General features: G+C 57.7%; 2 protein-coding genes across 4 annotated transcripts; both read right to left on the bottom strand.

The window, feature by feature from the left end:
* Window positions 1–135: 135 nt before the first annotated feature.
* UBE2M (ubiquitin conjugating enzyme E2 M) lies at window positions 136–4,927 on the bottom strand. The gene is made up of 6 exons (XM_030510889.1): window positions 4,049–4,927; window positions 3,213–3,307; window positions 2,941–2,979; window positions 2,481–2,584; window positions 2,232–2,295; window positions 136–298 (listed from the first exon to the last, which is right to left on the bottom strand). The coding sequence occupies exons 1-6, from the start codon at window positions 4,155–4,157 to the stop codon at window positions 158–160; spliced, it is 552 nt and encodes a 183-aa protein (XP_030366749.1). The 5' UTR covers window positions 4,158–4,927; the 3' UTR covers window positions 136–157.
* Window positions 4,928–5,372: 445 nt separating this feature from the next.
* Window positions 5,373–22,991, bottom strand: TRIM28 (tripartite motif containing 28). 3 transcript variants are annotated; one of them, XM_030510871.1, is made up of 17 exons: window positions 22,788–22,991; window positions 20,651–20,763; window positions 17,875–18,007; window positions 16,565–16,700; window positions 13,233–13,349; window positions 12,171–12,285; window positions 11,943–12,089; window positions 10,386–10,500; window positions 10,247–10,314; window positions 9,938–10,145; window positions 9,809–9,851; window positions 8,751–8,940; window positions 6,931–7,163; window positions 6,120–6,216; window positions 5,948–6,022; window positions 5,736–5,870; window positions 5,373–5,658 (listed from the first exon to the last, which is right to left on the bottom strand). In XM_030510871.1, exons 1-17 carry the CDS (start codon window positions 22,957–22,959, stop codon window positions 5,446–5,448), a joined length of 2,310 nt encoding a protein of 769 aa, XP_030366731.1. In that variant the 5' UTR covers window positions 22,960–22,991; the 3' UTR covers window positions 5,373–5,445. The 3 variants fall into 3 exon arrangements, with proteins under 3 accessions (XP_030366731.1, XP_030366732.1, XP_030366733.1); XM_030510872.1 differs by having other exon boundaries at window positions 9,809–9,848; window positions 22,788–22,975; XM_030510873.1 differs by having other exon boundaries at window positions 12,186–12,285; window positions 22,788–22,975.
* Window positions 22,992–23,399: the final 408 nt, after the last annotated feature.

Raw genomic sequence — 23,399 nt, 5'->3', positions numbered from 1 at the left:
GGGGGGCGGGGCTTCGGGGCGGGCTCGGGGGGGCGTGGTTTGAGAGAGGAGGGGAGAACGGGGCGGGGCTTAGGGCAAGGGGCGGGGTTTAGAGAGGAGGGGGAAAGGGGCGGGGTTTGGGGCGAAGGGGGCGGGGTTTGGGGCGAAGGGGGCGGGGCTACTTGAGGCAGCGCTCGAAGTAGGTGGCGCCGACGTATCCGCCCCGCAGCGAGCGCTGCACGTTCTGCTCGAAGAGCCGCCGGTTGCTCTGCAGCACCTCGGCCGCCTCCTTGTTCAGAGGGTCCTCGGGGTTCGGCTCCTGCGGGGGGCACCCACCGGCGCTGGGACACCCCCCATGGAGCCGCGGGGGGTATAGCGAGATAGAGGGATATAGGATAGGGACATATGGGATAGGGGGATAGACAGATATAGGATAGGGACATATGGGATAGGGGGATAGACAGATATAGGATAGGTATATATGGGATAGGGGGATGTGGGGATGGGGGATAGAGGCATGGGGGATAGAGGGATATAGGATAGGGGGATATGGGGATGGGGGGTATGGGATGGGGGGATATGGGGATGGGGGGTATAGGGATATGGGATGGGGGGTATGGGATGGGGGATATGGGATAGGGAGATAGGGAATAGGGGGACAGTAGGATATGGGATAAGGGGACATGAGATAGGGGGATATGGGGATAGGGGGATTTGGGGATAGGGGGATAGAAAGATATGGGATAGCGGGATGTGGGATAGGGGGATGTGGGGATAGACGAATATAGCATAGGGGGATATGGGGATGGGGGGTATAGGGATATGGGATGGGGGATATGGGATAGGGGGATAGGGAATAGGGGGATAGGATATGGGATAAGGGGACATGAGATAGGGGGATAGAGGGATATAGGATAGGGGGATATGGGGATGGGGGGTATAGGGATATGGGATGGGGGATATGGGATAGGGCGATAGGGAATAGGGGGATAGTAGGATATGGGATAAGGGGACATGACAATAGGGGGATAGAGGGATATAGGATAGGGGAATATGGGGATGGGGGGTATAGAGATATGGGATGGGGGGTATGGGATGGGGGGATAGGGGGATATGGGATAGGGGGATAGGGAATAGGGGGATAGGATATGGGATAAGGGGACATGAGATAGGGGATATGGGGATAGGGGGATAGAGGGATACAGGATAGGGGGATATGGGGATGGGGGGTATAGGGATATGGGATAGGGGGTATGGGATAGGGGGATGAGGGATAGGGGATAGGGGGATTTGGGGATAGGGAGATAGAGGGATATAGGATAGGGGGATATGGGGATGGGGGATATGGGATAGAGGGAGGGGGGATAGTAGGATATGGGATAGGGGGACATGAGATAGGGGGATAGGGGATATGGGGATAGGAGGATTTGGGGATAGGGGATAGGCAGATAGAGGGATATAGGATAGGAGGATAGGGGGATATGGGGATGGGGGTATAGGGATATGGGATAGGGGGATGTGGGACAGGGGGACAGGGGCATAGAGGAATACGGGATATGGGGATATAAAATAGGAGGATATAGCATATGGGATAGGGGGATAGAGGGATATAGAATAGGGGGAAATGGGAAGAGGAGGATATGGGGATAGAGGAGTATAGGGATATGGGATATGAGCATACGGGAATAGGGGGATATGGATATGGGACATGGGATATGGTGACATGGGGATGTGGGATATGGGGATATAGGGACGTGGGGACATGGGCATCACCAGTGCTCAGTGCCCCCCCCCCCCACTGTCCCCCATATACCTTAATGTCCCCCGATACCCCCCCATAGCCCTTAATGTAACCCCAATACCCTTAACAGCCCCCCCCCCCAATGTTCCCCCATAGCCCTTAATACCCCCCTGGGGATCCTTAACTGCCCCCAGAGCCCCTCAGGACCCCCCCAACAGCCCCTGGTCCCCCCTCAGGGCTCCTCAATACCCCGCCCAGTACAAATCAACCCCCCAATAACTGCCCCTGACATCCCCCAAATACCCCCTTGTGCCCCCCAAATACCCCCCTGGACCCCAAATACCTCCCAAACCCCCCTTAATCCCCCCCCAGGGCAGGGAACAGGGTGAGCCCTGATGGGCCAAGGCCACCAAGTGCCACCTCACGGTGTCCCAAGGCCACCAATGACCCCCCAGGCAATGTCCCCAAGCCCCTATGGGTGCCCCCCACCCAAGCCCCCAGCAGCACCCACCAGGAAGAGGTACTGCAGGCCGTAGATGATGGAGTTTATCGTCAGGACGGGCTTCCAGTCCTCTCTGGGGGGACACTGGGTGTCACTGGGGCTGCCCCATGGCCACACTGGGGCAACCATCTGCCCCCCCTTTGTCCCACCAGGGTGGGGGATGGAGACCCACATCCAGCTGTGGCCACCTCCATGGGGCAGAGGGGCTCAGTGGCCACTCCATGGGTCAGTGGCCACCACGAGGGGCCGGTTGCCCACCTGAGGATGTTGAGGCAGACGTTGCCCTCCAGGTCGATGTTGGGGTGATAAACCATCGTCTCACACTTGACCTTGGGGGGGTCGTGGGGGTAGCCCTGGCCAACCTGCAGCAGGGACACGGTCACATCTGGTGGCCACCAAGCCTCCAGCCCCACCTTCAGGATGTGGCCAATGGTCACATCTTGATGGCCACCAAGTCTCCAGCCCCACACGGTGACCAACAGCTCACGCCTTGCTCATCGTTTGGTGGCCACAGGTTGGGTTTTAGTGGCCACCAACCTCCTGCTCCAACAATGTAAGCTCAGGAGTCCACCCTGGTGGCCACAAACCCACCTTGGTGGCCACAAACCCACCCTGGTGGCCACAAACCCACCTTGGTGGCCACCACTGTCCCCACCCTGGGACATCCCAATGGCTGGTGGCCCTGGGATAGGTGTTGGTGGCCACAAGCAGCACTGACCTTAAAGCTGAAGACGAACTTGCCTCCCTTGTAGAAGCCCTGGGGGGGGACAGAGATGTCACTGGGGGGTGGGGACATGGGGGGGTGACAAAGGGACACGGGGGGGTGACAAAGGACATGGGGGGGAGACATGGGATGGGGAGAAGCAGAACGATACATGGGGATAGGAAGGGCCAAAAGGACATGGGGGGACATGGGGTGGGTTTGGGGGGCCAGGGGGGTGACAGGGGGATATGGGGGGGTGCTAAAGGGGACAACGGGGGGGTCCCCACCTCGTCGGGGCAGATGAGGAGCCGGAAATGGAGCAGATCGTCCTGGTCAGAGAAGTCGATCTCACACGTCTTGGGCAGGTTCAGCTCGTTGATGTCTGGGGGGACATGGGGGGGGCACACAGGGTCATGTCAGGACATGTGTGGCAGAGCCAGGAGGGGGGACAAGGCCACCCAGCCCTACTGGGAGCAGTTCCCTCTCCCTGTATCCATAGTAGGGTCCCTATGGGGACCAGTATCCCCCATGGAACCCACTAGGAATGGACCTTCCCCCTATTAGACACCCCCCAAAGTCCTGTTTCCCCCATTAGACCCCCCTCAAGCCCCAGTGAACCTCCCCAGGCCCCATTCTACACCCCCAGACCCCATTAGAACCCCCCCAAGCCCCATTAGACCCCCCTCAGGCCCCATTAGACCCCCCCCGGTCCCATTAGAACCCCCCCAAGCCCCATTAGACACCCCCAGACCCCATTAGAACCCCCCCAAGCCCCATTAGACACCCCCAGGCCCCATTTTCCCCCCATTAGACACCCTCAGGCCACATTGGAACCCCTCCAGGCTCCATTTCCTCCCCTTTAGACCCTCCCAGGCCCCGTTTCTCCCCACCCAGGCCCCATTACCCCCTCTTAGACCCCCCCAGGCCGCATTTCTCCCCCCCCCAGGCCCCATTATCCCCTCTTAGACACCCCCAGGCCCCGTTTCTCCCCCTTTAGGCCCTCCCAGGCCCCGTCCCCCCCAGGCCCCATGCCCGGGCCCGCTGCCGGTCGCTCCCCCGGTGGGTGCCGGTGCTGGGGGGGGGGGAGAGGGTGTCGGAACCGCCAGGCCCCGGTCCCGGTCACCTTTCTGTATCCGGAGCTGTGCGGCCGAGGCCTTTTTGCTGGTGCCCTTGGTCCCGCCCGCCGATTCCTCCTCCTTCTTCTGTTGCTTCAGCGAGAAGAGCTTGATCATCCTGCCGGGCCGGGCCGAACCGGGGCCGGGGCCGGGGCCGGGGGGGGGGCGGGAGCCGGGCGGGGCCCCCCCCCGGAGGGGAGGACGGGGCGGGCGGCGGCGACAGCGGGACCCGGAGCGGGGGAAGCGGCGGCGGCGGCGGCCCTGAGGCGATGAGGGGAAGGGGATCGGCCACTGCCGGCGCCGCTCGGCAACTTCCGGAAGCGCTTCGGGGTTCTCCGGAAGGGGCTTCGGGGCTCTCCGGAAGAGGGGAAAGGGGCTTCGGAGCCCTTCGGGGCTTTTCGGAGAGGGCTCGGGCGGGCGCTGAACGCGCTTCGGGTTCTTCCGGAAAAAGAACGATTCGTTCCGGGGTCTTCCCTCCGACGCTTCGGCTCTTTCCGGAGGAGAGCCTTCGGCTCTTTCCGGGCGAGCTTTCGGCTCTTTCCGGAGACGCTTCGGGTTCTTCCGGAAAGGGGGTGGATCCGACGCGTGTCCCTCCCTCCACCCCCCCGCCTTGGGTCTCTTCGGAAAGCTCCGAGCGCTTGCCCGAGCAGCGTCAGCTCTTTCCGTAATCGCTTCGGCTCTTTCCGGTAATGGGACGGGTCCGACTCGTTCCGCCCCGCCTCGCGTCTCTCCGGAAAGCTCCCGAATGCTGCTGAACGCTTTCCCGAGCAGCTTCGGCTCTTTCCGGAGAGCTTTCGGCTCCTTCCGGAAGAGGTGCGGGTCCGATGCCCTCCGCCCCGTGCGTCTGTGGAGAGCTCCGAGTGCTGCCGAGTGCCTCCCCGAGCAGCTTCGGCTCTTTCCGGAGCCGCTTCGGGTTCTTCCGGAAAGGAGGCGGCTCCGATGCGTTCCGCCCCGCATCGCCTCGGGTCTCCCCGGAAAGGTCCGAACACCATCGGCTCCTTCCGGAACACCTCGTCTCTTTCCGGCAGCGCACTCTTCGTGTCTCACCGGAAAGCATCGGCTATTCCCGGAATTCCCACCACCCCCCCTCCAAACTCGGCTCTTTCCGGACTCCTTCGTCCTTCGCACCAGCCTGGGGTGAGGGTGGAACTTGGGGGGGGGTCCTATGGGGACCAGACCCTCGTTCCAACCCCTCCAGTTGGGCCATACCGGCTCCATTCCCCGCTCCCCCAATGCCAGCATCATCCCGGTAGCTCCCAGTCCAGCCCCAGTTTAGCTTTAGCCCGTCTCCAAGGGAAGGATGGAAGTTGGGGGCACCAGGAGACAACGAGGGGGGGGAGCTCAGGGAGGGTTTTATTTCTCCGACTGACGCAGACATTGACACCACGATGGGATAAACCCATCCTCATCCTCCCTGCTTCCCATGGGAAGGCATCAGGGAGCCACGGAGCCAGCAGCGGGGAGGGGGGGGGGCCGGGGAGCCTTGAGCCTCATCCGAAGGGACGAGGGGCTCCATGAGGAAGAGGGCAGCCGAGAACTTGCCGTCACCGAAGGCAGCGCTGAGCCGGGCCTCGAAGAAGCTTTGCAGGGCCAAGATGGACTGAACATCCGCCTTGTCCTGGAGGAGGGGAGGGAGAAACGAGTGAGGAAGAGGATGGATCCCCCCCAAATCCCCCCCCAGATCCCGGATCCCACCTCGCTCCGGCGGCTGAACTGCCGCAGCAGCCTCCAGACGTCGCACGCGAACTCCTCGGGGCTGCGGTAATGGGGGCTCAGCTTCTCCTGCAGCCGGGCCCTGATCAGTGTCAGGTCGATGGGATCTGGGGTATCCTATGGGAAGAGATTCCCAGCTGGAACGGAGCCCTCCATGGATCCTTGGAGCCCGGAGCCGGAGCTGTGGGACTCACCGTGGAGCTGGAGAGGCGATGGAGGGGCCGGCAGGGCTCGTGGCACAGCAGCTCCAGCAGCACCAACTCACACTTCTGGGGGGGGAGGGTTCAAAGGGATCCCTGGATCCCTCCATGCGCCACCGGATCCCTGGATCCCTCATCCCAACACCCCCCCCCCCCCAACACGTACCTGCTGGTCCAGGGGGCAGAGCTTGAGGGGGGGCCCCTCGGTGAGGTCCTGGCTGGGGGGGGGCAGGTCCTGGCAGAGCAAACACCTCCACTCGGGGCTGTGGGAGCGGGTGGAGGGAGCGAGTGAGGGGATCAGGGGGGTCCCCCCTCTCTGCTGCTTCCCCCCCTCCCCCAGGATTGGGGTCTGGGATCAAGGGGTTTGGGATCAGCAGAGGGATCCCCACATGGATCCGGGTCAGGAAGGCCAGGATTGAGGGGTGGGATCTGCGATGGAGGGGGGGAACCAGCTCCTCGGGGTCCCAAGTGATCCCAGATCAATGCGTGGCTCTCCCTATGGAGCAGGCCAGTAGATTCCCAAGGGATCTGGGGTGCTGAGTAGATCCCCAGGGAAGCCACAAGGGATCCAGGAGGGTCAGGGATGGAGGAGCCTCCCCCAGGGTTTGGGATCAACAGAGGATCCCTCAAAGGTCTGTGCTCAACAGGGATCCTCCACAAGGAGCGAGACTGGATCTGCAGGGATCACAGTGTGGATCTAGGCGGGGGGGGCGGGGAGATCCTAGGGATCACCCAAGGAATCCGGTGCCACCAGAAGCACCAATTCCTTGGCCAAAGGTGTTGGTGGATCCTCCGGGAGACGAGGAGATCCCAGAGAGATCAAGTGATCCCTGAGACCCCCCCTCCATGATGCCAAAGGGGGTTGCGAGGGATGAGGGTACATCCTGAAGGGGGTGGGTCCAGGCAGAGGCGCTGGGGGGGGGAGGCAGGGATGCGATCCCGGCGGATCCCGGTGGATCCCGAGGGATCCGCTGTACCTGGGCACCTCCTGCAGCGGGGGCAGGTGGCAGCTGAGGTGGAAGCAGCGCTCGCAGCGGTCACACATCACCACGGCCCCGGCGCGGCGGCACACGCGGCAGCAGGACACGCCGGCGGGGAGCCCGGAGCCCGGAGCGGATCCCAGCGCACATCCCGGCTCCGAGGAGGAGCCGGCGGATCCCGGCGCGGGGGGGTAGGTGGGAAGAGGCTTCGTGTCCTCCGGCTGCTCCTCCTGCGATGGAGATGGGGGGAGAGGTGAGAGGCAGACAGGGACAAGAGGATGGATGTGGGACAGGGACAAGGGGACAGGGACAAGGGGATGGATGTGGGGCAGGGATGGGATGGATGGGACACAAGGAGAAGGGGGGACAGGGACAAGGGGGATGGATGTGGGACAGGGATGGGATGGATGGGGGACAGGGACAAGGGGGGGACAGGGACAAGGGGATGGATGTGGGACAGGGATGGGATGGATGGGGGACAAGGACAAGGGGGGGACAGGGACAAGAGTGGGATAAGGACAAGGGGGAAATGGATGCAGGGACAGGGACAAAGGGGGGAACAGGCACAAGGGGACAGGGACAAGGGGGGACAGGGACAAGGGGGGACAGGGACAAGGGGGATGGATGTGGGACAGGGATGGGATGGATGGGGGACAGGGACAAGGGGGGGACAGGGACAAGGGGGATGGATGTGGGACAGGGATGGGATGGATGGGGGACAGGGACAAGGGGGGGACAGGGACAAGGGGGATGGATGTGGGACAGGGATGGGATGGATGGGGGACAGGGACAAGGGGGGGACAGGGACAAGAGTGGGATAAGGACAAGGGGGAAATGGATGTAGGGACAGGGACAAGGGGGGAACAGGCACAAGGGGACAGGGACAAGGGGGAGACAAGGGGGAAACGGATGTAGGGACAGGGACAAGGGGGAAATGGATGTAGGGACAGGGACAAGGTGGGGAACAGGCACAAGGGGACAGGGACAAGGAGGGGATAGGGACAAGAGTGGGACAAGGGGGAAATGGATGTAGGGACAGGGACAAGGGGACAGGGACAAGGAGGAAATGGATGTGGGGACAGGGACAAGGGGGAGATGGACATAGGGACAAGGACAAGAGGGGAACAAGGATAAGGGGAGGATGGATGTGGGACAAGGACAAGATAGGGATAGACGTGGGGACAGGGACAATGGAGGAGAACAGGACATGGGACAAGGATGGGATGGACGTGGGACAAGGACAAGAGGGGAACAGGGACAACGGGACAGGGACAAGGGGGGAAGGACATGGGGATAAAGACAAGGGGGGGACAAGGACAAGGGAGGGATGAATGTGGGGCCAGGGACAAGGGGGGGACAAGGACAAGGGAGGGATGAATGTGGGGCCAGGGACAAGGGGGGGACAAGGACAAGGGAGGGATGGATGTGGGGACAAGGACAAGGGGGGGACAAGGACAAGGGAGGGATGAATGTGGGGCCAGGGACAAGGGGGGAACAAGGACAAGGGGGGAGCCAGGCAGAAGGCAGGGATGGATGTGGGACAAGGACGGGATGGACATGGGATAAGGGCAAGAGAGGGACAGGGACAAGGGGGGATGGATGTGGGACAAGGACGGGATGGGCATGGGGACAAGGGGGGATGGATGTGGGACAAGGGGGGGGACATGGGGGAATGGATGTGGGACAAGGACGGGATGGACATGGGGACAAGGGGGGATGGATGTGGGACAAGGATGGGATGGACATGGGGACAAGGGGGGGACATGGGGACAAGGGGGGAGGGATGTGGCACAAGGGGGGGACACGGGGACAATGACCTTGATGGCGGCAGGGGGGGGCCGGGGCTGCCCGCGCTCGATGACGATGAGGCTGAACTCCCGGGCGGAGGCTCCGGGCAGGACCCGGAACGCCGGCGCCGGCGCCGCTCCCAGCTCCAGGCCCAGCTCCAGGCGCTCCAGCCGCACCCGCGGCACCTTCCGCAGCACCGGGCACGGCACCGGGCAGCTCCTGGGGGGGCAAGGGGGGGCAGGGGGGGCAGGTCACCCCCTGGTGTGAGGGGGGGACCCCAGGACCAGGGTGACAAGGACAGGGGGTCACTGGCGCCTATAGGGACATGGGGACAAGGGGTTATTGGCATCTATAGGGACATAGACACAGGACCAAGGGGTCACTGGCACCTATAGGGACATGGGGACAGGGGGTCACTGGCACCTATAGGGACATGGGGACAAGGCCAAGGGGTCACTGGCACCTATAGGGACAGGAGGTCACTGGCACCTATAGGGACATGGGGACAGGGGGTCACTGGCACCTATAGGGACATGGGGACAGGAGATCACTGGCGCCTATAGGGACATGGGGACAGGGGGTTATTGGCACCTATAGGGACATGGGGACAGTGGGTCACTGGCACCTATGGGGACATGGGGACAGGAGGTCACTGGCACCTATAGGGACATGGGGACAAGGCCAAGGGGTCACTGGCACCTATAGGGACATGGGGCCAAGGGGTCACTGGCACCTATAGGGACATGGGGACATGGCCAAGGGGTCACTGGCACCTATAGGGACATGGGGACAGGGGGTTATTGGCACCTATAGGGATATGGGGACAGGGGGTCACTGGCACCTATGGGGACATGGGGCCAAGGGGTCAGTGGCACCTATAGGGACATGGGGACAGGACCAAGGCACAATGGGTATGGGGTGACAAGGGGGGGGGGGACCCCAAGTGTGGGGTGGGGGGGTCCCTGCCACCACCCCCTTGGATATAGAGGGGACAAGGAACAGTGTCCCTGGTGTGGGGTGACAAGTGGGGCCAATGTGAGAGAGGTGCCAGCTATGGGGTGACACATGGGGGGGGTCCCTCACTCACCTCTTCCCTCTGGTGCCAGCAGCTTCGGGGGGGCCATTGGCTGCTGAAGAAACCCCCATCAGGAGCCTTCATCCCCCTTTGTCCCCCCCTTTGTGTGTGTGTCCCCCCCCCCATGTCCCCAACACTCACCCAGCTCCATGTCCCCACAGCTCTCGGCTATCTCAGGGTAAAGGTGGGGGGGGGACAGGTTGGGGCACCCCAAGCCCTGCACCCCAAGGGGAAAGTGAGGCAGGGGGGGCACCCCCAGCCCCTCCTCAGCCCCGCCGGGGGGTGCTGGGGAGCCCTGCAGCAGGGGGCTGGGGTGCCCTTTGCTCACCACCATGGCTTGGGGGGGACCCTGCAGAGGGCCAGATATGGGGTGGGGGGGGGGGGGGGGGGTTAAAGGGGGGCACCCATGGGTGCTGCCCCCCCCCCCCAAACCCTGCCCCATAGAGGTACCTGTGAGGCCCCAGGGCCGTGGGGGCTGAGGGCTGGCGGGGGGAGGCTCCGCTCCGACACGATGGTGCCTGTGATGGGGGTGTCAGGGGGTGCCCAAGGGGGGGTCCCCAAGGGGTGTCCCCCCCCCCCCGGGTCTCACCGAAGCTCTCGGCGCTCTTGGTCCAGGCACTGGGGTCCCATTGGAACTTCATGTCCCCCTGAGGCTCCACAGGCTCCACCATGGCCTTGAGGGCGCCCTGCAGCTGGAAGCAGATCTGGGGGGGGGGGGGACACACACATGGCTTGTCACAACGGGGGGGGGCACGAGGGGACACGTGGCAGTGACACAGAGACACCCCTGGGACCATGGGGACACTGAGGAGACATGTGGTGGCACCCCCAGGGCAGGTTGGGGGGCTCTGAGGGGGCATTTGGGGGGTCTGGGGATGGTTTGGGGGGGGTCTATGAGGGGTTTTGGGGGGTCTGGGATGAGTTTGGGGGGGTCTGGGATGGGTTTGAGGGAGTCTGTGATGGGGTTTGGGGGGGTCTGGGGATGGTTTTGGGGGGTCTGTGATGGGTTTGGGGGGTCTATGACGGGTTTGGGGGGTCTGGGATGGGTTTGGGGGTGTCTGGGGATGGGTTTAGGGGCCTGGGATGGGGTTTGGGGGGGTCTGGGGATGGTTTTGGGGGTCTGGGATGGGTTTGGGGGGGGTCTGGGGATGGTTTTGGGGGTCTGGGATGGGTATGAGGGTGTCTGGGGATGGTTTTGGGGGGTCTATGAGGGGTTTTGGGGGGTCTGGGGATGGTTTGGGGTGTCTGACGAGTTTGGGGGGTCTGTGATGGGTTTGGGGGGTGTTTTGGGGGTGTTTTGGGGGGCTGCCCCCCTCGGCCTCTCACCAGCCTCCTGCAGAGCAGCAGGGCAGCGCTGGGATGGGTTTGGGGTGTCAGTGATGGGTTTGGGGGGTGTTTTGGGGGGTCTGTGATGGGTTTGGGGGTGTTTGGGGGGTGTTTTGGGGGGCTGTCCCCCCTCGGCCTCTCACCAGCCTCCTGCAGAGCAGCAGGGCAGCGCTGGGATGGGTTTGGGGGGTGTTTTGGGGGTGTTTTGGGGGTGTTTTGGGGGGCTGTCCCCCCTCGGCCTCTCACCAGCCTCCTGCAGAGCAGCAGGGCAGCGCTGGGATGGGTTTGGGGTGTCTGTGATGGGTTTGGGGGTGTCTGTGATGGGTTTGGGGGTGTTTTGGGGGTGTTTGGGGGGCTGTCCCCCCTCGGCCTCTCACCAGCCTCCTGCAGAGCAGCAGGGCAGCGCTGGGATGGGTTTGGGGGTGTTTTGGGGGGCTGTCCCCCCTCGGCCTCTCACCAGCCTCCTGCAGAGCAGCAGGGCAGCGCTGGGATGGGTTTGGGGGGTGTTTTGGGGGTGTTTTGGGGGGCTGTCCCCCCTCGGCCTCTCACCAGCCTCCTGCAGAGCAGCAGGGCAGCGCTGGGATGGGTTTGGGGTGTCTGTGATGGGTTTGGGGGTGTTTTGGGGGGCTGTCTCCCCTTAGCCTCTCACCAGCCTCTGCAGAGCAGCAGGGCAGCGCTGGGATGGGTTTGGGGGTGTTTTGGGGGGCTGTCCCCCCTCGGCCTCTCACCAGCCTCCTGCAGAGCAGCAGGGCAGCGCTGGGATGGGTTTGGGGGGTGTTTTGGGGGTGTTTTGGGGGGCTGTCCCCCCTCGGCCTCTCACCAGCCTCCTGCAGAGCAGCAGGGCAGCGCTGTCGCCCCTCTCCAGCGCCCAGGAGGTGAAGCGCAGGACGTGCTCCTGCTGCTGCTGCAGCTTGGTCATGGCCCAGTGCTGCTGCTCCAGCCTCTCCTGCTGCCCCTCGGTCACCCGCTGCACACACACAGAGAGCACCCTCAGCACCCAGCGCTGGGTGGGGGGGGGTTAAAGGGGGGGGGGGGTGTCCCCACTGACCTGGGCATCGCTCACCAGGACCCGGCCGCGCTTGTTGAGCTCCTTCATGATCTGCAGAATGGCCACTTTGACCTCGACCTGCACCCGCTTCTGCACCTCCGCCACGCGCCGCATGCTGCGGGGACACGGATCAGGGACTGCCCCCCCGCGGGGCATGTAACACCCCCCCCCGGGGCAGATAAACCCCCCCCCCGGGGCAGATAAACCCCTCCCAGGGCTCATAAACCCACCCTGGGGCAGATAATCCCCCCCCCAGGGCTCATTAACCCCCCACCCTGGGGCTGATAACCCCCCCCAGGGTAGATAAACCCCCCCCCAGGGCTCATAACCCCCCCTCCGGGGCTGATAAACCCCCCCCCGGGGCAGATAAACCCACCCTGGGGCTGATAACCCCCCCGCCAGGGCTCATTAACCCCCCACTCTGGGGCTGATACCCCCCCCCAGGGCTCATAACCCCCCCTCCGGGGCTGATAATCTCCCCCCCGGGGCAGATAAACCCCCCCTGGGGCTGATACCCTCCCCCCCCGGACTGATAAACCCCTCCCAGGGCTCATAAAGCCCTCAACTGGGGCACATAAACAGCCCTCAGGGCAGATAAAGCCCCCCGGGGCAGATAAATCCACCCTTGCTGCAGATAAAACCCCTCCCAGGGCAGATATTCCCCTTCTGGAAGTAGATACCCCCCCCCGGGGGCAAATAATCCACCTCCTGGGGTAGGTAACTCCCCCCCCGGGGCAGATAATCCACCTCCTGGGGTAGATACACCCCCCCCCCAAGGGCAGATAACCCCCCTCAGGGGCAGATAACCCCCCTCACGGGGGTAAATAATCCACTATTGGGAGAGATAACCCATCCCTGGGGCAGATAAGCCTCCTCGGGGGGCAGATACACCCCTCCTCCAGGCATCTTAGCCCCTCGTAGGGGCAAATAACCCCTCTCTCTGGGGCAGATCCCTCCCTGTGGGGGCAGATCACCCTCTGTGGGGGCAGATCCCCCCGCTATGGGGGCAGATCCCCCCCCATGGGGGCAGATCCCCCCCGATCCCATGGGAATGGCACGTACAAGCTGCGCACTTCCCTGGCGGAGCGCTGCAGGGCGGCGTGCTTGTCCCCCAGGCGCTTCACCAGCGCCACCAGCACCTTGCGCTGGTTCCTCACTGCTTCCTCCAGGAACTGGTACCTGCGGGGGGACAGAGGGCACCCATGGGTGCTGCACCCCCCCCACAGTGCCGGGGGCAGGGGGGGAGACATGGAGAGAGCCCATAGACACCCCCCGGAGGCACCTGGGAGGGGTTCAGGTGCTGGGTGCTCACCCGTGTTGGTGTATTCGCCATTGACAAGGTAACTGGGGGGGAGGAAGGAAGAAGAATGGAAAGGAGGAGGAACGTGGCAGGAAAGAAGAAGGAAGGAAAGAGAAAGGAAGGAAAGAGGAAGAAAGGAAAGAGGAAGAAAGGAAAGAGGAAGAAAAGAAAGAGGAAGAAAGGAAAGAGAAAGAAAAGAAAGAGGAAAAAAGGAAAGAGGAAGAAAGGAAAGAGGAAAAAAAGAGGAAGAAAAGAAAGAGGAAGAAAGGAAAGAGGAAGGAAGGAAAGAGGAAAAAAAGAAAGAGGAAGAAAAGAAAGAGGAAGAAAGGAAAGAGGAAGGAAGGAAAAAGAAAGAAGGAAGGTGGAAGGAAAGCAGAAAGAAAAGGAGGAAGGAAAGAAAGGAAGGAGAAAGAAAAGGAAGAAAAGAGGAAGGAAGGAAAGAGAAAGGAAGGAGGAAGGAAAGAAGGAAAAAGGAAGGTGGAAAGAAAGCAAAAAGGAAAAGAGAAAGGAAAGAAAAGAAAGAGGAAGAAAAGGAAGGAAAGAAGAAGGAAAAAAAGAGGAAGGAAAGAAACGAAAGAAAGAGAAAGGAAAGAAAGAGAAAGGAAGGAAAGAGAAAGGAAAGAAAGAAAAAGGAAAGAAAGAGAAAGGAATGAAAAGGAAAGGAAAGAAACAGAAAGAAACGAAAGAGAAAGGAAGGAGGAAGGAAAGAATGAAGGTGGAAGGAAAGCAAAAAGGAAAAGAGAAAGGAAAAAAAGAAAAGAGAAAGAAAAGGAAGGAAAGAAAAAGGAAAGAAAGAGGAAAGAAGGAAAGAGGAAGGAAGGAAAAAGGAAGGAACGAAAGGCAGAGAGAGGAAGGAAAGAAGGAAGAAGGAAAGTGGAAGGAAAGCACAAAGGAAAGGAGGAAGGAAAGAAAGGAAGGAGGAAGAAAAGGAAGGAAGAAGGAAAAGAAGGAAAGAGAAAGGAAGGAAAGAAGAAGGAAGGAAAGAGGAAGGAAGGAAAGAGGAAGGAAGGAAAGAGGAAGGAAGGAAAGAGGAAGGGAGGAAAGAAGAAGGGAGGAAAGAAGAAGGGAGGAAAGAAGAAGGGAGGAAAGAAGAAGGGAGGAAAGAAGAAGGGAGGAAAGAAGAAGGAAAGAACGAAAGAAGAAGGATGGAAAGTAAGAAAAGCAGAAGGAGTAAGGAACGCAAGACAGAGAGAAGAAAGGAAGAATGAAAAGAAGAATAAGGAAGATGGAAGGAAAAGAGAAAGGAGAGAAAGGAAAGGAAGGAAAAGAACAAAAAGAAGGAAAGGAAGGAAAGGAAGAAAAGTAAGGAAAGGAAGGAAAGGAAGGAAAGGAAGGAAAGGAAGGAAAGGAAGGAAAGGAAGGAAAGGAAGAAAAGTAAGGAAAGGAAGGAAAGGAAGGAAAGGAAGGAAAGGAAGGAAAGGAAGGAAAGGAAGGAAAGGAAGAAAAGTAAGGAAAGGAAGGAAAGGAAGGAAAGGAAGGAAAGGAAGGAAAGGAAGGAAAGGAAGGAAAGGAAGGAAAGGAAGAAAAGTAAGGAAAGGAAGGAAAGGAGAAAGAAAAGGGAAGAGAAAAGAACAACAGGAAGAAGGAAGAAAAGGAATGAGGAAGAAAAGGAAACAGAACGAAGGAAAAGAGAAATGAAACAAAGGAAGAATGAAGGAAACCACGGAGAAAGAAAAGCAAACAGAAGAAAAGAAGAAAAGGAGAAAGAAAAAGAGGAAGGAAAGGCAAAAGAAAGCAAAGAACAGGGAGGAAGAGAAAAGAAGAGAAGAAAGAAGGCGGCAGGCGGAAGGAAGAGGAATTTAAGCACCTTGAAGCCTCTCAATCCATTTAAACCCTTCAAGCCAAGCCACTAATTAATAAGTTCATTAATCAGTAACTAATGAGCTAAGACCCCAAATTAACACCCCCCAGGGCCCATCCCCTTGGGAACTGTCTGAGAGCTTCCTGCGTGATACCAATAGGGAATCAATGAGGGTCAGGAGGAACTGCCCCCCTGCCCCAGTCACTGATCACTTTAATAGCTAATTAATCACTTCAGTAACTAATTAGCCTAATAACTAACTGATCAGTATAACAACTGATTAAGCAGTTTAATAATCAATTAATCAGTATAATAGCTAATTAATCAGTTTAATAACTAACTTACCAGTATAAAAATTAATCAGCTTAATATCCAGTTGATCAGTTTAGGAACTAATTAATCAGTTTAAGAAATAATCACTTTAATAACTAATCAGCTTAATAACCAATTAATCAGTTTAACCGCTTAAAGAGTTTAATAATTAACTAGTATAATAGTGGATAGATCACCTTAATAACTCATTAATCAGTTTAACTACTTAATGAGTTTAATAATTTGTATAATAATGAATTAGCCTAATAACCAATTAATCAGTTTAAGAACTCATCAATCATTTTAATAACTAATTAACCAGTTTAATAACCAATTAAGCAGAATAACAAATTAATCGGTTTAATAACCAACTAATCAATTTTATAACCACTTAACCCGTATAATAACCCATTAACCAGTTTAATAACTGATCAGTGTAAGAAATAATCACTTTAATAACTAATTAATCAGTTTAATCACCAATTAACCAGTATAACTAATCAGTGTAAAAATTAATCACGTTAGTAACTAATTAATCAGTTTAATCACCAATTAATTAGTATAACTAATCAGTGTAAGAATTAATCATGTTAATAACTAATTAATCAGTTTAATCACCAATTAATCAGCATAACTAATCAGTGTAAGAATTAATCACGTTAATAACTAATTAATCAGTTTAATCACCAATTAATCAGTATAACTAATCAGTGTAAGAATTAATCACGTTAATAACTAATTAATCAGTTTAATCATCAATTAATCACTATAATCAGTTTAAGGACTAATTAATTACCTTAATAACTAATTAACCAAACTAATAATCACTTAATCAGCTTAATAAGCTGCTGAGCTTCACAGCTCCTATTCAGACCCCCGGAGGCAGCCCTGAGCGCAGCAGCAGCTTGGCTTTGGGGGGGTTTGGGGGCTAACGAGGCTGTTAATTGCTGCCCGGGTTAACGAGCTGTAGGAGGGACTCACTGGTGGTCCTGGTGGGTGCTGAGCTGGCAGTCCCTGCACGTGAGGGCGTCGCACGTGGCGCAGAACAGCACCAGCGGCTCCTGCTTGTGCACGGGGCAGAAGAGGGCGCGCTCCGCGGCCCGCGCCCGCCCGCTGCCTGCAAGGGGGGGGGGCAGTGTGACGTCACTGTGACGTCACTGTGACGTCACCGTGACGGCAGCGCCACCCCCCATGGCATGCGTCGTCACCCAGGGGGATGGACGCGGTGGTGGGGGGTGGTGGTGGCGTTGACTGTGGGGACACTGAGGGGACACCATGGGGACACTGTGGGGCCAGTGAGGGGACACAGAGGGAACACCATGGGGACACTGTGGTGACAGTGAGGGGACGCTGGGGGGACACCAAGGGGACACCATGTGGACACCAAGGCGGGGGTGACACGGTGGGGACAGTGAGGAGACATAGAGGGGACACCATGGGGACACTGTGGTGACATTGAGGGGACACCGAGGACACACCAAGGGGACACCATGGTGACATTGAGCTGACACTGCGGTGACACCCAAGGGGACCCTGTGGTCACATTGAGGGGATACTGAGGAGACACCAAGGAGACACCATGGGGACACCACGGTGACACCGAGGGCGAGGTGACACCGCGGTGACACCCAAGGGGACCCTGTGGTGACACCATGGGGGAGATGACACTGAGGAGACACCATGGGGACACCAAGGGCGAGGTGACACCACGGTGACACCCAAGAGGACCCTGTGGTGACACCATGGGGGAGATGACACTGAGGAGACACCATGGGGACACCAAGGGCGAGGTGACACCGCGGTGACACCCAAGGGGACCCTGTGGTGCCACTGAGCTGACACCACGGTGACACCCAAGGGGACACCATGGGGACACCGAGGTGACACCGTGGTGACACCAAAGGGGACACCATGGGGACACCACAGTGACACCCAAGGGGACACCATGGTGACACTGAGCTGACACCGCGGTGACACCCAAGGGGACACCATGGGGACACCAAGGTGACACCACAGTGACACCCAAGGGGACACCATGGGGACACCGAGGTGACACCGCAGTGACACCCAAGGGGACCCTGTGGTGACATTGAGCTGACACTGTGGTGACACCACGGGGGAGATGACACTGAGGAGACACCATGGGGACACCACGGGGACACAGGGGGTGAGGTGACACCGCGGTGACACCCAAGGGGACGCTGTGGTGACACCAAGGGGACGCTGCGGTGCCGCCGCGGGGTGGGTGACCCCGGGGGGCGGTGTGGGTGCCAGGGGGGGTCAGCACGCACCCATGGCCCGCACGGTGTGGTCCTTGGTGTACTTGACGCGCTGGTGCGCCTCCACGCAGGTCTCGCACAGCGGCTCCGAGCACTCCACGCAGTAGCTGCTGGCGGCAGCGTTGTCCTCGCAGCTCGTGCAGCACTGCGGGAGGGACCCCTAATGAGCTAATGAGCCGCTAATGAACCCCTAATGAACCCTAATACACCGCTAATGAACCGCTAATGAACCCCTAATAAACCGCTAATGAATGGCTAATAAACCGCTAATGAACCCCTAATACACCGCTAATGAACCCCTAATGAACCCCTAATGAACTGCTAATGAACCGCTAATGAATCCCTAATGAACTGCTAATGAACCGCTAATGAACCGCTAATGAACACCTAATGAACCGCTAATGAACCCCTAATGAACCGCTAATGAACCCCTAATGAAGCCCTAATGAACCGCTAATACACCTCTAATGAAAACCTAATAAACCGCTAATAAACCCCTAATAAAACCGCTAATGAATGGCTAATACACCCCTAATGAACCCCTAATGAACCGCTAATGAACCCCTAATAAACCGCTAATAAACCGCTAATGAACCCCTAATGAACCGCTAATGAACCGCTAATGAACCCCTAATAAACCGCTAATAAAGTTAATGAAGCACTAACTGAGCTAATAAAGCACTAATGAAGAGCTAACAAAGCACTAATGGAGCTAATAAAGCACTAACAGAACCAATAAAGCACAAATGAAGCACTAATGGAGCTAATAAAGCACTAATGAAGAACTAATGAAGCACTAACGGAGCTAATAAAGCACTAACAGAACCAATGAAGCACAAATGAAGCACTAATGCAACTAATATAATACCAATGAACCACTAATGAAGAACTAATAAAGCTAATAAAGCACTAATGAACCATTAATGCAACTAACAATGCACTAATTAGGTACTAACAGAACAAATAAACCAGTAAAGAAACACTAAGAACTAATAAAGCACTAATGAAGCACTAATGCAGCTAATACTACACTAATTAAGCACTAAGAGAACAAATAAACCACTAATGAAGCACTAATAAGCTAATAATGCACTAATGAAGCACTAATAGAGCTAATAAAGCACTAATAGAACTAATAAAGCACTAATAAAGCAGCAATGGAGCTAATAGAGCACTAATGAAGAACTAAGGGAACCAACAAAGCACTAATGAAAGCACTAATAGAAGTAATAAAGCACTAATGAAGCACGGAGCTAACAAAGCTCTAATAAAGCCCTAATGAAGCTAATAAACCACTAATTAAGCACTAATAGAGCTAATAAACCACTAATGAAGCACTAATGAAACTGATGAAGCAGTGATTGGGCTAATGACACAGCGACAGAGCTACTGAACCATTAATAGAGTTAATGAAGCAGACATAGAGCTAATGAAGCACTAATGAAACACTAATGGAGCTAATGACGTAGCGATGGAGCCAACGATGCAGTGATGGAGCTAATGAAGCCCTGATGGAGCTAATGAAGCCCTGATGGAGCTAATGACATAGCGATGGAGCTAATTAAACACTAATGGAGATAATGACGCAATGATGGAGCTAATGAAGCCGCGATGGAGCTAATGACGCACTGATGAACCACTAACGGAGCTAATAAAGCACTAATGAAGCACTAATGGAGCTAATAAAGCACTAATGGAGCTAATGACACAGCGATGGAGCTAAAGACACAGCAATGGAGCTAATGAAACACTGATAGAACTAATAAAACACTAATGGAGCTAATGACATGGGGATGGAGCTAATGACATGACAACGGACATAATAAACCGGTAGCGGAGCTAATGAAGCAGTAATGAAGCTAATAAAGTCCTAATAAAGCACTAATAAAGCAGTGATGGAGCTAAGGAAGTGGCGATGCAGCTAATGAAGCTCTAATGGTGCTAATGAAACACTAATGGAGCTAATGAAGCACCAATGGCGCTAATGAAACACTAATGCAAATAGTGAACCACTAATGGAGATAATGACACAGCAACGGAGCTAATGAAGCGCTAATAAAGTCCTAATAAAGCACTAATAAAGCAGCGATGGAGCTAAGTAAGTGGCGATACAGCTAATGAAGCACTAATGGTAGTAATGAAACACCAATGCTGATAGTGAAACACTAATGGAGATAACGACGCGCTAATACAGTCCTAATAAAGCACTAATACCGCAGCGATGGAGCTAACGAAGCGGCGATGCAGCTAATGAAGCACTAATGGTGCTAATAAAACACTAACGGAGCTAATGAAACACTAATGGAGATAATGACGCAGCAACGGAGCTAACAAAGCCCTAATGAAGCCCTAATAAAGCCCTAATAGAGCCCTAATAGAGCCCTAATAGAGCCCCAATAGAGCCCTAATAGAGCCCTAATAAAGGTCTAATTAAGCCCTAACGAAACCCTAATGAAATCCTAATGAAGCCCAAATAAAGCCCTAATAAAGCCCTAATGAAGCCCAAATGAAGCCCAAATGAAGCCCAAATGAAGCCCAAATGAAGCCCTAATAAAGCTCTAATAAAGCCGTAATGAATCCCAAATAAAGCCCTGATAAAGCCCTAATAAAGCCCTAATAAAGCTCTAATAAAACCCTAATAAAGCCCTAAAAAAGCCCTAATAAAGCCCTAATAAAGCCCTAATAAAGCTCTAATAAAACCTTAATAAAGCCCTAATGAAGCCCTAATAAAGTCCCCCCAAAGCCGTGCTGGCGCTCGGGAAGCGGCGGCGGAGCAGCCGGCAGGTACCTGGCTGGAGGCCTGGCCGCCGGGCGCCGCCTCGGCCCCGCTGTCCCTCCAGAAGTAGTTCTCCACCACGTCCTGCAGGGGGCACTGGCTCTGGCAGATGGGGCACTCCACCGCTGCGGGGACAGGCGCCCGTCAGCGCCGCGCGGGGGGCTCCAGCCGGGACATGGGGGGACACCCCCCCACCCAGAAGCACCCATAGAGGTGGGGGGGTGAGGAGGGGGCCACTGGGTGGGAGTGGGAGTGCTGGGGGGGGGACTGGGAATGCTGTGGGGGGACTGGGAATGCTGTGGGGCAGAACTGGGAGCACTGGGAGGGCCTGGGAATGCCGTGGGGCAGAACTGGGAGCACTAAGGAGGGGCTGAGAGCACTAAGGGGGCACTGGGAGCACTAAGGGGGCACTGGGAGCACCAAAGGGGGGACTGGGAATGCTGTGGGGCAGAACTGGGAGCACTGGGAGGGACTGGGAATGCCATGGGGCAGAACTGGGAGCACTAAGGAGGGGCTGAGAGCACTAAGGGGGCACTGGGAGCACTAAGGGGGCACTGGGAGCACCAAAGGGGGGACTGGGAGCACCAAAGGGGGGACTGGGAATGCTGTGGGGCAGAACTGGGAGCACTGGGAGGGGCTGGGAATGCTGTGGGGCAGAACTGGGAGCAGTGGGGAGACGCTGGAAGCACTAAAGGGGGAACTGGAAGTACTAAGGGGGGGATTGGGAGCACTGGGGAGGGACTGGGAATGCCGTGGGGCAGAACTGGGGGCACTGGGGGGGATTAGAAATGCTGTGGGGCAGAATGGGGAGCACTGGGGAGGGGCTGGAAGTACTAAGGGGGGAACTGGGAGCTTTGGGAATAGGGGCTGGGAAGCGCCCTTGGAACAGGAGCTGGGGTGAGGAGCGATGGAGCTGCCTCAAGGAGAGCCGGGAAACCTGGAGAGGGGCTTGGGACAAGGGATGAGGGGATGGGATGAGGAGAAACAGCTCCCACTGGGAAGAGCTGGATGGGACCTGAGCAAGAGCTTCGAGCGGTGGGACCCGATGCCCGTTCCCGCCCTGGCTCCATGGCCCCATTCCCAAACCCATGGCCCCATTCCCTGCTCCATGTCTCCATGGCCCCATTCCCAACTCCATGGCCCCATTCCCAGCTCCATAACTCTATGACCCCATTCCCAACTCCAAGGCCCCATAGCCCCATTCCCGGCTCCATAATCCCATTCCCAGCTCCATGACACCATTTCCAGCTCCACGACCCTATGGCCCATTCCCAGCTCCATGGCCCCATTCCCAATCCATAACCCCATTCCCAGCCCCGTAACTCTATGACTCCATTCCCGACTCCAAGGCCCCATGACCCCATTTAGAGCTCCATAACTCCACGGCCCCATTCCCAGCTCCATGGCCCCATTCCCAGCCCCATTCCCAGCTCCATGACCCCATTCCCGGCCCCATTCCCACCTCCACGGCCCCATTCCCAGCTCCATGGCCCCATTCCCAGCCCCATTCCCAGCTCCATGACCCCATTCCCGGCCCCATTCCCACCTCCACGGCCCCATTCCCAGCTCCATGGCCCCATTCCCAGCCCCATTCCCAGCCCCATGGCCCCATTCCCGACCCCATGACCCCATTCCCAGCCCCATTCCCGGCTCCATGACCCCATTCCCAGCCCCATTCCCAGCTCCATGACCCCATTCCCGGCCCCATTCCCACCTCCATGGCCCCATTCCCGACCCCATGACCCCATTCCCAGCCCCATTCTCGGCTCCATGGCCCCATTCCAGGCCCCATTCCCGGCTCCATAGCCCCATTCCCCGCTCCATGACCCCATTCCCGGCCCCATTCCCAGCTCCACGACCCCATTCCCAGCCCCATTCCTACCTCCATGGCCCCATTCCCAGCTCCATGACCCCATTCCCGGCCCCATTCCCAGCTCCACGACCCCATTCCCAGCCCCATTCCTACCTCCATGGCCCCTTTCCCAGCTCCATGACCCCATTCCCAGCCCCATTCCCAGCTCCATGCCCCCATTCCCAGCCCCATTCCTACCTCCATGTCTCCATTCCCGGCCCCATTCCCGGCTCCACGGCCCCATTCCCAGCCCCATGCCCCCATTCCCGTCCCCCCGGGCCCCGCTCCCGCCCTCACCGGTGCCTCCGGGCGCGGCGCGCAGGCAGCCCCGGCACAGCGAGTGCAGGCAGGGCAGCAGCCGCGGCTCCCGCTCCGCCCGCAGCCGCTCCCGGCAGCCGCCGCAGCGCTCCAGCAGGTCCGAGGCGTCCGGCCGGGCCCCGCCGCCGCTCTCCACGGCCGCAGCCGACATGGCGGCCGCTGCCCCCCGCCACACAGACCCCGGGAGGCGCGGGGGACACGCCCCTCCGCAGCGCTCAGCCAATCAGCGCGCGGTGTGAGGGGAGGAGGGCGGGCATTAGGGGTGGTTGACAGGATGCGCAGCCAATGGGAGGTGAAGGGCTCTGTCTTCGCCTTCCCACCACCTCAGCCCTCTAAAGGAGAACGGACCAATCAGCTCGCTCAGTGGGCGGAGCTATGTTTACTGAGCCAATAGACATCGGGAGCGCGCAGAGTGACAGCACAGCGATCCAATCCGCTTCTTCCTCCTCCGCCCAGGCTGAGGACGCTGAACGACGCCTTGAACCCCAAAGGGCGGGCAGGCGCTGGACCAATCAACGTAAGGGGGAGGTGGTGCCACCCAATCAGCATCGGGGAGGCGGTGCTGAGGCTCTGATTGACACCTCCGCCAGC

The sequence above is a fragment of the Strigops habroptila genome, unplaced genomic scaffold (genome assembly GCF_004027225.2).
Source record: "Strigops habroptila isolate Jane unplaced genomic scaffold, bStrHab1.2.pri NC_044300.1_ctg1, whole genome shotgun sequence".
Classification (NCBI taxonomy): Eukaryota; Metazoa; Chordata; class Aves; order Psittaciformes; family Psittacidae; genus Strigops; species Strigops habroptila.
The sequence above is the reverse complement of the archived record's forward strand: the minus strand, read 5'-3'. Positions and strand labels throughout refer to the sequence as shown.

Coding starts and splice junctions, on each gene's coding strand:
- UBE2M (XM_030510889.1), bottom strand. CDS start 4,157: ATGATCAAGCTCTTCTCGCTGAAGCAACAGAAGAAGGAGGAGGAATCG. Junction 3,308..4,048: donor ACAGCTCCGGATACAGAAAG/GTGACCGGGACC, acceptor ATGTCCCCCCAG/ACATCAACGAGCTGAACCTG. Junction 299..2,231: donor GCCTGCAGTACCTCTTCCTG/GTGGGTGCTGCT, acceptor TGCCCCCCGCAG/GAGCCGAACCCCGAGGACCC.
- TRIM28 (XM_030510871.1), bottom strand. CDS start 22,959: ATGTCGGCTGCGGCCGTGGAGAGCGGCGGCGGGGCCCGGCCGGACGCC. Junction 8,941..9,808: donor GCTGGCACCAGAGGGAAGAG/GTGAGTGAGGGA, acceptor TTGCCCCCCCAG/GAGCTGCCCGGTGCCGTGCC. Junction 5,871..5,947: donor ATCGCCTCTCCAGCTCCACG/GTGAGTCCCACA, acceptor CTCTTCCCATAG/GATACCCCAGATCCCATCGA.